The sequence below is a fragment of the Ornithorhynchus anatinus genome, chromosome 7 (assembly GCF_004115215.2).
Source record: "Ornithorhynchus anatinus isolate Pmale09 chromosome 7, mOrnAna1.pri.v4, whole genome shotgun sequence".
Taxonomy (NCBI): Eukaryota; Metazoa; Chordata; class Mammalia; order Monotremata; family Ornithorhynchidae; genus Ornithorhynchus; species Ornithorhynchus anatinus.
The window spans coordinates 67,292,111-67,307,016 of NC_041734.1; the positions used below are offsets into that span (position 1 = coordinate 67,292,111).

At 52.7% G+C, this 14,906-nt stretch overlaps 1 protein-coding gene across 2 annotated transcripts; it reads right to left on the reverse strand.

Moving 5' to 3' along the window:
* Positions 1 to 101: 101 nt before the first annotated feature.
* On the reverse strand, positions 102 to 10,703 carry LOC100681553 (ubiquinol-cytochrome-c reductase complex assembly factor 2). 2 transcript variants are annotated; one of them, XM_029068211.2, is made up of 4 exons: positions 10,518 to 10,703; positions 3,390 to 3,464; positions 2,110 to 2,179; positions 102 to 275 (listed from the first exon to the last, which is right to left on the reverse strand). In XM_029068211.2, exons 1-4 carry the CDS (start codon positions 10,695 to 10,697, stop codon positions 178 to 180), a joined length of 423 nt encoding a protein of 140 aa, XP_028924044.2. In that variant the 5' UTR covers positions 10,698 to 10,703; the 3' UTR covers positions 102 to 177. The 2 variants fall into 2 exon arrangements, with proteins under 2 accessions (XP_028924044.2, XP_028924045.1); XM_029068212.2 differs by lacking the exon at positions 3,390 to 3,464 and having other exon boundaries at positions 10,518 to 10,697.
* Between the last annotated feature and the right edge of the window lie 4,203 nt (positions 10,704 to 14,906).

Here is a 14,906-nt window from a genome sequence, read left to right on the forward strand (position 1 = left end):
CCCCACATCCAACCTCACATGTCAACCTCCCACCATGACGACTGGGGTTTTCAATCAGGGCGAGTGCCTGCCCAGTCCCTGCCACCAGATACGGATACCGGTTGGGAAGGAACGAGTCCCCGGTGACAGGGAAGTTTATTCACGGGGGCAATATACGGTCATTCTGGGTCATCTCCATCATTCCTTAGTCTTGTCTTCTTGGTTCTTGGCGGCAAACCTCTCCTGCAGTTTTTTCCACAGCCCTTTATTCATTTCCTTAAATTCTTCCAAGGCATCTACATGGAGGAAAGAAAAAGTGGCAGAGAGTTTCTGAGAAAGGAATGTCTTTGGGATTTATTGCATCAATCAATGGGCTTTATTTATGGACATCTTCTCCCTCTTCTGAAAACAGCCAGAACGTTGACTCCCCGCTGGTGGCAAACATTTGCAAAACAGTTCTGCGGCGCTCTTTCCGGGTACCTTTTTCTCTGGAACTTCCTTTCTTTGGAAAGACGCCTAGGCAGTGTGGGTGGGACGGGGTACTCGACACAGAGCCAAGCAGGTATTGGCCAATGTCTGGTTCATCTGCTCAGGGCAGAGCGCCAAACTGGGTAGTTTGGGCCGAAACAATCCCCTTTACGGCTCGAGATGCGGGGCGTGACCGCGTGTGCCCATCGGATGAAACCGATCATCTATTTTGGGAGGTGCAACTGGGCCGGGCCAGGCTGAACTGAGGGTTGGGGGATTGGCAGCTCCGCTCTTGAAGAGGTTCTGCCATGATCGCCCCAAATCCTCCCTCGTTGCTTTCCTAATTTTAAATTTCATTTGGAAGTCCCTTGAGGGGCTGGCTTTCCAAGCAGCGGGGGAGACGTACCATAAGCTTGTTGTGGGCAGGGAATTTGTCTAACAGCACCGTTTACGCTGTACTCTCCCAAGCGCTTAGTACAGTGTGCTGTAAGCGCTCGATAAATATGACCGATCGACAAGTGAAAATGAATGACGGAGAGGACGTAGGCGATGTACATTAAGCGCGCGGAGACCGGGGGAGCCGAAGCGTCTGGGTGGCCCAGAGGGGCCGAGGCGGCAGCTGGGGGGCACCGAAAGTGGTGAGATTAGAGATTACTCAAGGAAGGCCACCTGGAGGAGGTGTGTTCTCAGAAGGCTGTTGAGGATGGGGAAAGAAGAGGGAGGGAAAACTCATTTCTTCTACCACTGCAAGAGAGGCAGATCTGGGATTCAAGTTTCCCTTGCTTGGGGGATGAAGGGCTTGGAAAAGCCCAAATCCTAACCCCATGGAGTTCGGGTGCTACTACAGGAATGGAGGCAGAATGAGACCGGAGGTGGTCAGTGGAGGGCGGGGGTGGGGGCGTTGGCAGGGAGAAGAGAGAGCGAGAAACGGAAGCGGGGCAGAAAGAGAGAGTGCCTTTTTTTTGACGAGTTCTGTTCGGTATGTGGGGCACATCAAAATGACCACATCAAAACCCGGGAAAAAAGCTGGCCTATTTTTGTATTCGACTTTCAGAGCGATATAAATAGCCCCGTTGCAGCACCCTCCTCGCCCACTCCCCATGGACGAGCAAGGACAATGGAGAAGGAAGTCCCCAGAAGGAAGTCAGGTTTGCAGGGGCAGGTTTCCTTCCACGTTCACGGGGTCTCCGAAGCGCCTCGCTATTCTCCGCTCGGCCCCCAGCTGAACCCGCCTCGCTCGCCCCCACCCCCGACCCCGTCCCCGGGGGCCGACGACGGTCGGGAGGATATCCGCAGCCACTCTGACTGAATGGCTTCGGCGTGGATTAAACCTTCATTGTTCCAAAAGCCCCCTTGGGACTTCAAAAATACGATCACTTTCCTTCCACCCTGACTTCGACCACTTGCATCTGGCAAAAGCTTGCCCTCCTGACCCCCTCCGTTACCCCCGACCCTCTGACCGAACAGAACCAAGATGGATCTGTGTAGCTCGGGCGTTCGGCCCGGTCCCGCCCGGAACCAAGCGCAGCTAACCGGAGCTCAGCGGCCTCGGTGTCTCCCCGGGCTCGGCCGGCCGGCTGCCCGGTGGCTGCCCGGCAGCGATGAGGAGATTCTCCTGGCCCCCGCCCACCCGCGGGTCTCCTCCCGCCCTGGCCTTGGTACCTGTTGCCAGAACGGTTCTGCATTGTTCCACGGTCAGTCCGCTGAAGCCCGTGTCTCTGGGGCGAGGGTACTTGGCCGGTCCCGGGGGCGGCAGAGAGGAGAGGAAGACAGAAGGGGAGGATGAACATCCCGGCCCTGTGGACCCCAGACCCCGTCCACCTCCCAGGAGAGTGCCAGGCCCTCATCAGGCACCCCGAGCCAGCCGAGCCAAACTCCCGGCTTCCTCCGGGAGAACAGACAAACCCCGTGGTCTAGTGTCCCGGCTGTCAGAAGGACCTAGGTTCTAATCCCCGGCTCCCCCGCTAAATAACGGTAGTATTGGTTAAGCGCTTACTATGTACCAGGCACTGTTCTAAGCATTGGAGTAGATACAAGGTAATCTGGTTGGGCCCAGTCCCTCGTCCCATATTGGACTCACAGTCTTAATCCCCATTTTACAGATGAGGTAACTGAGGCACAGAGAAGCAAAGTGACTTGCCCAAGGTCACAGAGCAGACAAGTGACAGAGCTGGGATTAGAATCAATGACCCTCTGACTCCCAGGCCCGGACTCTAGCCACTAGGCCACGCTGCTTCTCTGCTCTCCCGGAGAACCGTCTGTTTGCTGTGTGACCTTGGGCAAGTCACTTCACTTCTCTGGGTCTCAGTTACCTCATCCACACAAAGGGGATTAAGACTGTGAGCTCCAAGGGAGACAGGGACCGTACCCAACCCGATTTGCCTGTATCTACCCCAGTGTGGCTCAGTGGCAAGAGGCCGGGCTTGGGAGTCAGAGGTCATGGGTTCTAATCCCGCCTCCGCCACTTGTCAGCTGTGTGACCTTAGGACGTCACTTCACTTCTCTATGCCTCAGTTCCCTCGTCTGTAAAATGGGGATTACGACTGTGAGTCCCACATGGGACAACCTGATCACCTTCCATTCCCCCCCAGCGCTTAGAACAGTCCTTCACACATAGTAAGCCCTTAACAAATACCATCATTATTATTATTATTGCAGTGCCTGGAACATAGGAAGCGCTTAAAAAAAAATCGTAAGAACCAAAAACCAAACAGCGACTTCTCTGGGTTGCCAGGGAAGGAGTGAGGCCTGACTGCTGTGGCATCCCTTCCAATGCCGGCCACCAGAGTCGCTTTGGAAAAAGCATCCCCACGGCTGACGCTCCTTGGGCAGAGCCCGGCTGGTCGGGCCCCTCCTTGGGCGGGCTCTGGGGATGGGGGAGGTTGGCACGGGGAGAGTGCTTCGCCTGCCCCCCACCTCCCCGAGGGACCCGGGCCTCTCACCTTGTGTTTGTAGTAGTTGGAGTGGAGCCGGGCTAGGCTCTCGTACATTTGGTCGCAGGCCTCCGGCTCCGCTACCTGCAAAAGGAAACAGTCCACGGGGCGGGGGGGGGGGGGGGGGGGGGGGGGGGGGTAAGCTAGGTCCCCGGCTCTGGACCTCCCGCTCCCCCGAAGACGGTCCTCAGAAAAGGATCCCAGCCGACTGGAAGCCTGGCCACGGGCATCTGGGGTCAGTGCTGGCAGAGGTGAGTCCACCCCCATTGCTCCGTTCTGGGGCTCCCTCTGTCATTTTATCACATTCCCCTGGCATCCTGAGACCACCCCCCCATCTCCTTTGTCTGCTGTGTGGTCTTGGGCAAGACACTTCACTTCTTTGTGCCTTAGTGACCTCATTTGTAAAATGGGGATTCATAATAATAATAATAGTAATGATCCATCCCTGTCGTACTGCACTCTCCCAGGCGATTAGGACCACACTAGGCACGCAATGAGGTCTGAACCTGAACGACTTCCCGCACTGCAGACGGTAAAAGCGTCAGCCCCCCGTGGCCTCCATAAGGGACAGGGACTGTGTCCAACCTGACTTGCCTGTACTCACCTCAGTGCTTAGTACAGTGCCTGACACATAGGAAACGCTTAACAAATACCGCAATTATCATTATTTCTCATCAACCACTGAGGGATTCCTCGCCTCCCCCCGGGCAGACCGACTTGATTCGATCCCCGCCCGTCCACCAATCTTTCGCCATCAGACCTGGGCGCTCACATCAAAGAGAGGGAGCGGCCGAGGTCGGCCTATTGGTCACCGCGTTTAAGGAACGGGAAATGATGCTCTTAGAGGAAAGGATAAAAGAAATTCTGAGACTGGAAAAAGAATTTTTGCTCCGGGACCAATCCCTGATGGAAAATTCTCCCCTCTGCCTGGGATTCAGCTCACTTCCAGAAAGCACGGCGTGACGGGTACCATTTCTTGTAGGGTCTGTCTTCCCCACTGGATTGTCAGCTCCTCGAGGGCAGGGATCCTGTCTACTTACTCTGCTGGACTCTCCCAAGCACTTAGTAATGATAATGACGGTATTTGTTTAGTGCTATGTGCCAGGCACTGTAATAATGATAATGATGGCATTTCTTAAGTGCTTACTATGTGCCAAGCACTATTCTAAGTGCTGGGGTGGATACAGGGTAATCGGGTTGTCCCACGTGGGGCTCACGGTCTTAATCCCCATTTTTTACAGATGAGGTAACTGAGGCCCAGAGAAGTGAAGTGACTTGCCCAGAGTCACCCAACTGACCCGTGGCGGAGCCGGGATTAGAACCCACGACCTCTGACTCCCAAGCCCGGGCTCCTTCCACTGAGCCACGCCGCTTCACTGTCCTAAGCGCTGGGACGGATACAAGCAAATCAAGTTGGACACGGTCCCCGACCCATGTGGGGCTCAGTCTCAATCCCCGCTTTACAGACGAGGTCACTGAGGCATGGAGAAGTGAAATGGTTTGCCCAAGGTCAACGCAGACAAGTGACAGAGCCGGGATTAGAACTCACGACCTTCAGACTCCCAGGTCCGTGCTCTAGCCACTACGCCACGCTTAGTAAGGAAGGACGAATACCTTGGCCTGACTGGTGGACGGAGGCGGTGACGATCAGCCCTGTGGATCTGGGGGTCTGGGAGTGAAGCCCTTAGCTCCTCTCTCGGCTTCCTGAGAGAGGGGGACGGTGGCCAGCCCGCCTCGCCTCGCCTCACAGAGGTGGACGAAGGCCAGCTAGAGCGACCCTGCCAAGACGTGGCCTTCGTTGAATGCTTCTTGTGCGCTCTGCACTGTCCGAAGTCCTTGGAAGAGGACAATACTGTGGGGAGACATGATCTCTACCCTCTGGAAACTTCCAGCCTAGGCTCCCCGAATGCCAAGGTCTGTATGGACTTCAGGAAGCAGCATGGCCTAATGGAAATGGTGGTGGTGGTGGTATTTGTTAAGCGCTTACTATGTGCAAAGCACTGTTCTAAGCACCGGGGGGATACAAGGTGATCAGGTTGTCCCACGTGGGGCTCACGGTCTTCATTCCCATTTTACAGATGAGGTGACCGAGGCACCGAGAAGTTAAGTGACCTGCCCAAAGTCACACAGCTGGCAAGCAGCGGAGCCCGGGATTAGAGCCCATGAACTCTGACTCCCAAGCCCGGCCTCTTTCCACTGAGCCACGCTGCTTCTGTGGATGGGCCTGGGAATCAGAGGATCTGGGTTCTAATCCAGGCTCTCCCACGTGTCTGCCGTGTGACCCTGGGCAAGTCTCTTCATGTCTCTGGGCCTCCGTTTCCTCATTGGTAAAATGGGGATTCAAAACCTGTTCTCCCTCCTACTTAGACCGCGAGCCCCATGGGAGACAGGGAGCGAATCCGACCTGATAAACCTGTATCTGCCCCAGTGCTTAGAACAGCGTTTGGCACAAAGTAACAAGAACCGTAATTCATTCATTCAATTGTACTGGTTGAGTGCTTACTGTATTCCTCTAGACTGTGAGCCTGTTTCGAGCAGGGAGTGTCTCTATTGCTATGTGGCAGTTTCCAAGAGCTCAGTAAAGTGCTCTGCGCACAGTAGGCGCTCGATAAATACGACTGAACGACTGAATGTAAAGCACTAGATGCTCGGGAGAGTACAGTATAACAGAGAACAGACACATTTCCTGCCCACCACAAGCTTTATTCTGGCTTAAATTCTAGACCACCAGAAGGGTCCCCACAGTCCCCACAGCTGGCTTTTTGCATTTGACACTGGCCAAAAGGGTTGAGAGCGCCGGACGCCAGGAGGGAGCCATTCTGCAATGACGGCTTGCCCACTTGCCCCTTCTCTGATGACCCAGTGGGCCAGTTCCTCTGAAGTGCTGGTGCTTTTTTGAAATTGCCTTCAGAGGGTCACAGTATTTTCAGCTGATGGACTGCGTTTTGGTTCCCGCGTTCGATGGCCTTAACGGAGGGCAAGTGATATTTCACCGAGACTCGATGTATAGGCAGCTCTATGTTGATTTTGATATACTGCCTTTCCTTGCTCAACTGCCTTCTTTTTAGCATTAATTCTTGTAACGCTAAAGCAGTGGTGGGGCTATTAAGCGCGTCATAAAAGAATTAAGTCGAGCAACAGGAGAGGAGAAGAAAGAGAAGTGGAAAAGAGAGATCCCCACCTTGAGAACAGGTATCAACCAAGCCTATTTACTCTACTGTACTCTCCTAAGTGCTCAGTATTATGCTCAGCATATGGTACATGCTCAATAAATGCCTTGGATTGAAGGAAGAAAAGGAAGGCACTTGAAACAGAATCTGTTCTCTCATGCTCTCCCAAGTGCTGCATACAAAAGGCCCATTTTGTGTATTTGTCCTTATCCCTTATGCCGCTTTTAATATTTTAGATTTTCATTGCTCCTGCTGTGTCTGTCTCCAGTCCTCCCCAACCTTCTACACTCACTGATCGTGAGCCCTTCCAGGGATAGGGTCCTTGTCTATTTCCCACCAGTATACAGTTTCCCAGCAGTTCATACAGTGCTCGGCACAAAGTAAGTGCTCAATAAATACTATCAGTACTCCACTTCCAGAAGTAGGCTTCTGGTTGCTCCGCGATATCAGGACCGAGGACGAGGCTCTCTTGACAATGGCTGGAAGAGGATGCCCCTGGCCCTCTACCCCGGCCCCCTTGGGGGATTCATCTCTACATCTGCCCTTTGCTCAGCGACCTGGGGGTAGAGTGGGGTGAGATCTGTGTTTGCATCTTCTTTTTCCTCTCTCTCCTCTGTCTCCCTGGGTTTGTCCAACTTCTCTGTCCTCCGGATCTGTTTTTGCTCTCTCCTTTGTCTATCTTTGGGAAGTCCCGCCCCGGCTTGAGACCCCATCCTAAATTTACCACCATTCTCGAGGTGAAAGGTGGGTTCCAGGGTGTCTGATGCCCTCTTCTGCTTTTTTATTCCCCTTCTTTCTTCTCCACTTGTTGGAAATCCTGGGCCTCACAGCGAGAAGCTCCACTGCAGGGCCAGGCCCGATGTCCTCCCAAAGGCTCCAAGCCATCAAGGAGGAAGGCTCTCCGCAGGGTGAGAAGGGGCCATCTCCAAGCTGCGGAGTTTCACGCCCCAGTCTGCTTCTGGCCAAGGAGGAATTGCTGCAGCAGGGGCCTGTTGCCTGCTTTTCGTTTATTTTTATGATACTTAAGTGCTTACTAAGTGTCAAGCACTTTTCTAAGCACTGGGGTAGGTACAACTTTATCAGGTTGGTCACAGTCCCTATTCCACATGGGGCTCACAGTCTGAGTAGGAGGGAGGAGGGTTTACTTTCCATTTTACAGTTGTGTAAACTGAGGTCCAGTGAAGTGACTTACCCAAGGTCACAAAGCCAGGATTAGAAACCAAGTCCTTCTAATGCCCAGGAGTGTTTTCTTTCCGCTAGGCCATGCTCCTCCCCACTGCCTCAGTTTAGCCGATATCCAAAACAGCCCCGCTTCCAACCCAAGGGCACATTATTACAGATTTCTGTTTAATCTGGACAGGTCAGAAGTTGCTTTCTGGCATTCTACTTTGTCCCCAGGTCCCGGCTCAAACCCTTCTGGATTTTTAACGCCATCAGTCCTGCTAATGATATACAGTGTGAATCCTGAAGGTCTCTAAATGACCTAATCTGGTATTCACACCTCACGAGATCGCTAAAATGTTGGGGCTTAATAGCAGCACTAGATTGGGAAAAAAAGAGGATGATGAACAGTTCAGCCCTGTTCGCTGCATGTGAATGAAAAAGATGTCATGCTGACAAAGCACCCTTCCTAGATCCATTTCTGCTCTTTCGGCATCCCCCCCGCCCGGTGTCAGTAAATTCCTCTTTACCATATTAAACTTTTATGTACGGGCAAATTCACATCAGGGCCCCAGGCACAGACTTCGATGTTCACAACGCAATTACAGGTGGTGACAGCGCTCGTTTCGGCCGGGCCCTAAAAGGAAGGGGTGAGCACTTTTTGGCAAGGCGGGAGCAGGCCCATTGTGAGAAGCAAGGTTTGGTCTGGCTCCAGGAAGGGGAGAAAGAAAAGCTGAGCGGTTTAGCAATGGGTTTGTGGAACAGAAAATCCTAATAATAATGGAGGTATTTAATAATAATGTTGGTATTTGTTAAGCGCTTACTATGTGCCAAGCACTGTTCTAAGCACTGGGGTGGACACAGGGGAATGAGGTTGTCCCACGTGGGGCTCACAGTCTTCAACCCCATTTTACAGATGAGGGAACTGAGGCACCGAGAAGTGAAGTGACTCGCCCAAAGTCACACAGCTGACAAGTGGCCGAGATGGGATTCGAACCCATGACCTCCGACTCCAAAGCCCGTGCTCCTTCCACCGAGCCACGCTGCTTCTCTATTTAACGCACGTCATCATCGTCGGTATTTGCCGAGCACTTTCTGCATGCCGAGGACCGTACTAAGCGCTCGGGATAGTGCAGTACAAAAGAGTTGGTAATAATAAATTCGTAATTATGGTATCCGTTAAGCGCTTACTATGTGCCGGGCACTGTACTAGCCCATGAGCTAGGGCAGAGCAAGTGAGTTGGAAATAATAAACAATTATGTTATTTGTTAGGTGCTTACTATGTGCCAGGCACTGTGCTGGCCCAATCTGAGCTAATGCAATGCAACCGAGTTGGTAATAATAATTAATAATTATGGTATTTGTGTGAAATGCAACCGAGTTAGTAATAACAATGAATAATTATGGTATTTAAGTGCTTACGACGTGCCGGGCGCTGTACTGGCCCACGACGAGCTAGTGCAGTGCAACAGGGTTGGTAATGATAATTAATGACTATGGTATTTGCTAAGCCCTATGTGCCAAGTACTGTTCTAAGCGCTGAGGTAGATACAAGGTCATCAGGTTGTCCCGGGTGGGGCTCTCGGTCTTAACCCCCATTTTACAGACGATTTAACTGAGGCGCAGAGGAAGTGAAACGACTTCCCCAAGGTTGCACAGCGGACAAGTGCCGAGGTGGGGGTAAGAACTCACGTCCTCTGACTCCCAAGCCCGGGCTCCTGACACTAGGTCCTGCAGTTTATGACAGCGGCAGCGTTCCTCACTCTTGGCTTCAAAGCTGTCCATCCCCTTGCCCCCTCCTACCTCACCTCCCTTCTCTCCTTCTCCAGCCCACCTCCTCACCGTCCCCCGTTCTCCCCATCCCGCCGTCGACCCCTGGCCCACGTCCTCCCGCTGTCCCGGAACGTCCTCCCTCCTCACCTCCGCCAAACTCTCTTCCCCTCTTCAAAGCCCTCCTGAGAGCTCACCTCCTCCAGGAGGCCTTCCCAGACTGAGCCCCCCCCCCCCCACCGCTTTTTCCTCTGCCCCTCTTCCCCTCCCCATTCCCCCTACTCCCTCCTTCTGCTCTACCCTCTGCAGCCCTTGTGTGTGTATATGCACACATTTATTGCTCTATTTTGCTAACGAAGTGCATTTATCTATGGTTCAGCGGGGCTCAGTGGAAGGAGCCCAGGATTGGGAGTCGGAGATCATGGGTTCTAATCCCCGCTCCGCCGCTTATCAGCTGTGTGACTTTGGGCAAGCCGCTTCCTTTCTCTATGCCTCTGTTACATCCTCTGTAAAATGGGGATTAAGACTGTGAGCCCCACGTGGGACAACCTGATGACGCTGTATCAACTCCAGCGTTTAGAACAGTGCTTTCCACATAGTAAGCACTTAAATACCATTATTATTATTATTAAAAGGGGAACACGACTGTGAGTCCCACGTGGAACAACCTGAAGACGCTGTATCAACCCCAGGGCCTAGAACAGTGCTTGGCACATGGTAAGCGCTTAACAAATACCATCATTATGATTATTTTGATGGTATTGAGGCCTGCTTGCTCTGCTGTCTCTCTCCTCTTCTAGACTGTTAGCCCGTTGTTGGGTGGGGATGATCTCTGTTGCTTACTACGGGCCGGGCACTGTAGTAGCCGCCCAGGAAGGAGGCTGCCGTCTGGGGGCCGCACGGGGCGGGGTTCGGAAGAGAACCGAGAGGGGGCGCCGGCGAGCCCCGGCGCGGCCACGTGCGCGGCCACGTGCTCGGTCACGTGGGCCGGGCCGCCATCCCCCTTGCCCTCCGCCCCCCCCTGAGCCGGGTCACCTGCGTGTTCTCGCCCTCCCGGAAGGCCTGGGCCACCCGCTGCCGCAGATGAGCGCCCAGGTCCCGGCCCCGCTTCGTCTCGTCCAGCGGCCATTCCTCACACAGCTTGAGGAAACGCCGGTAGCGGCTGGCGGCCATGTTGGCGGCCCCCTCCTGCGCCTCCCGGGCGGGACGGGGCATGCGCGGTAGGGCGCGGCCGGCGGGCGCGACGGGGCATGCGCGGTAGGACGGAGCATGCGCCGTAGGGCGGCCGAACCCCCGCCTTCACCCCGAGGAGGGAGAGAGAGGGTAGGGTTGGCGCATGCGCGGTCGGTCCTGCCCTGACCGTCCCCTTCAGGGGCGCTGCTGCCTCGCTCTGCCTTTGGGCAGGCGTTGTGCCCGCCTCAATAATAATAATAATAATAATAATAATATTGGTATTTCTTAAGCTCTTACTATGTGCAAAGCACTGTTCTAAGCGCTGGGGGGGATACAAGGCGTGGCTCAGTGGAAACGAGCCTGGGCTTCGGAGTCAGAGGTCATGGGTTCGACTCCCAGCTCTGCCACTTATCAGCTGTGTGACTGTGGGCAAGTCACTTCACTTCTCTGGGCCTCAGTGACCTCATCTGTAAAATGGGGATTAACTGTGAGCCTCACGTGGGCCGAATGATTACCCTGTATCTCCCCCAGCGCTTGGAACAGTGCTCGGCACATAGTAAGGGCTTAACAAATACCAACATTATTATTATTACAAGGTGATCAGGTTCTCCCTCATGGGGCTCACAGTCTTCATCCCCATTTTAGAGATGAGAGAACTGAGGCACAGAGAATAACAATATTGGTATTTGTTAAGCGCTTACTATTTGCAAAGCACTGTTCTAAGCGCCTGGGGGGCGGGGGGAGACAAGGTCATCAGGTTGTCCCTCATGGGGCTCCTAGTCTTCATTCCCATTTTACAGATGAGGGAACTGAGGCTCAGAGAATAATAATAATAATGTTGGTATCTGTTAAGCAGCGTGGCTCACTGCAAAGAGCCCGGGTTTGGGAGTCAGAGGTCATGGGTTTGAATTCCGGCTCTGCCACTTGTCAGCTGTGTGACTGTGGGCAAGTCACTTCACTGGGCCTCAGTTCCCTCATCTGGAAAATGAGGATTAACTGTGAGCTTCACGTGGGACAACCTGATGACCCTGTATCTACCCCAGCGCTTAGAACGGTGCTCTGCACACGGTAAGTGCTTAACAAATACCAACATTATTATTATTATTATTAGTAAGCGCTTACTATGTGCAAAACACTGTTTTAAGCGCTGGGGGAGGATATTAGGTGATCATGTTGTCCCTCATGGGGCTCCCAGTCTTCATTCCCATTTTACAGATGAGGGAACTGAGACCCAGAGAAAAATAATAATAATGTTGGTATTTGTTAAGCGCTTACTATGTGCAGAGCACTGTTCTGAGCACTGGGGTAATAATAATGTTGGTATTTGTTAAGCGCTTACTATGTGCCGAGCACTGTTCTAAGCGCTGGGGTAGACACAGGGGAATCAAGTTATCCCACATGGGGCTCACAGTCTTCATCCCCATTTTACAGATGAGGTAACTGAGGCACAGAGAAATTAAGCTATTTGCCCAAAGTCACATAGCTGACAAGTGGCAGAGCAGGCATTAGAACCCACGACCTCTGACTCCCAAGCCCGGGCTCTTTCCACTGAGCCACGCTGCTTCTCTAATATCCGACACCCTCCTCTGGGAGACCCTGATTTAAATAATAATAATTTTTAAAACCAGCCAGCTTCTCCTCAGAACATCAGGCTGTTGAGTTCGTTAATGGGATTTTGCCCAAAAGGGTTGAGGTCAATGATAATAACAACCATGAGAGTAGTGGTGCCTGTTAATAATAATAATGATAATAATAACAGTATTTGTTAATAGTAATGATGTTGGTATTTGTTAAGCGCTTACTTTGTGCAGAGCACTGTTCTAAGCGCTGGGATAGATACAGGGTCATCAGGTTGTCCCACGTGAGGCTCACAGTCTTCATCCTCATTTTACAGATGAAGTAACTGAGGCCCAGAGAAGTTGTGACTTGCCCACAGTCACACAGCTGACACGTGGCGGAGTCAGGATTAGAACCCACGACCTCTGACTCCCAAGCCCGGGCTCTTTCCAGCGAGCCACGCTGCTTCTGTTAAGTGCCCACTATGTGGAGAAGCAGCATGGCCTTCATTCAATATTGATTGAGCACTTACTGTGTGCAGAGCACTGAACTAAGCGCTTGGAATGGACAACCCGGCAACAGATAGAGACCATCCCTGCCCAACAGCGGCCTCACAGTCTAGGAGGGGGGGACAGACCGTGAAACAAAACAAGTAGTCTGGCATCAATATCATCAAGATAAATATATACACATCATTAATAAAATAGAGTAATAAATAATATATACAAATGTACCCAAGTGCTGTGGGGCGGGGAAGGGGGTAGAGCAGAGGGAGGGAGTCGGGGCGATGGGGACGGGAGGAGGGGCGGAGGGAAAGGGCGGCTCAGGCTGGGAAGGCCTCCTGGAGGGGGTGAGCTCTCAGTAGGGCTTTGAAGGGGGGAAGAGACTTAGTTTGGCGGATTGTCTCTTCTGAATTACCTGTCCACTTGGATCTCGTGGCTCAGTGGACAGAGGCCGAGCTTGGGAGTCCGAGGTCATGGGTTCAAATCCTGCCTCTGCCACTTGTCAGCTGTGTGACGGTGGGCAAGTCCCTTCACTTCTCCATGCCTCAGTTCCCTCATCTGTAAAATGGGGATTAAATGTGAGCCTCACGTGGGACAACCTGATTACCCCGTATCTCCCCCAGCGCTTAGAACAGTGCTCTGCACATAGTAAGAGCTTAACGAATACCAACATTATTATCTATTCCCTTTGGGCACTAGGTATTCACCCCACCCTGAGCCCCACAGCACTTTTGTACCTATCCCTCATGTGTTTTTTATGTTGATGTTATTTACGTTGATGTCCCCCTCTAGACTATAAACTCATCGTGAGTAGGAAACATGTCTACCAACTCTTTTTCACTGTACTCGCTCAAGCGCTTAGTATGGTACGCTGCACACAGTAGGCGCTCGGTGAGTACGATTATTCGACTGATCGTGAGCGTGCGTAAAGGTAATTCGGAGGAGAAGAGAATTGGGGAGAAGATAGATTCGTTGGAAGTGACCTGGAGGAGGTGAGTCTTTGGCCCCTATTCTTTGCTTCTCTCTCCCTGGGTCCAGAAGCAGAGTGGCTCAGTGGAAAGATCCCGGGCTTGGGAGGCAGGAGATGTGGGTTCTAATCCCGACTCTGCCACTTGTCTGCTATGTGACCTTAGGCAAGTCACTTAGCTTCTCTGTGCCTCAGTTCCCTCACCTGTAAAATGGGGATTAAAAGTGCGAGCCCCATGTGGGACAACCTGATGACCCTGTATCCACCCCAGCGCTTAGAAAAGCGCGTGACACATAGTTAGCGCTTAACAAATACCAACATCATCACACGCCTCGTCCCTCTCCCCTAATATCCCCAGCCCTTATTCCCTCAACCCCTGGAATGTCTGTCCTCTCCATAGCATTCCCAATCGAGGTTCCCTCCCCTCTCCCCCAAGTGTCCCTAATCTTAAACTCTCTTCCTCAGACCTAACTCCTTTCCTCCGGGATCGTATTCTCAGTTTCAATCAGTGGCATCTCGTGAGTATTTACTGTGTGCAGAGCCTAGTCCTAACAGAGTCAGTAGACCCGAAACCTGCTCACAAGGCGCTCACCTTCTAGAGGGGAAGACAGGAATTCGAATAAATTGCAGTCCTCCTCCTCCACTGTGCTCCCTGCCCTCCTACCTTTCTCATCTTTTAGAAGACGCTGCTTTCAATGAGAAGCAGCGTGGCTCAGTGGAAGGAGCACTGCGGCCTTGGGAGTCAGAGGTCGGGGGTTCTAATCCCGCCTCCGCCACTTGTCAGCTGAGTCACTGTGGACAAGTCACTTCACTTCTCTGAGCCTCAGTTACCTCATCTGGAGAATGGGGATGAAGACTGTGAGCCCCACCTGGGTCAACTAACCTTGTATCTACCCCAGCGCTTAGGACAGTGCTTGGCACATAGTAAGCGCCTAACCAATACAGTCATTACAAAATGCCATCATTACAATCTGTGTCTCTGCTTCCTGTTCTCTGTCCTTCAGAGGCCCCGCTCCGCAACTCAGCCCCCGGCCCTTTCCTCCAGTTGTCTTTTGTAACGGTACTTTTCATGTGCTATGTACCAAGCACTGTACTAAGCTCTGGGGTAGGTAGATAGCTAATCAGGTTGGACACATGGGCCCCCTGTCCCACCTGGGGCTTACAGTCTTTATCCCCATTTTGCAGATGAGGTAACTGAGGCACTGAGAAGTGAAATGACTTGCC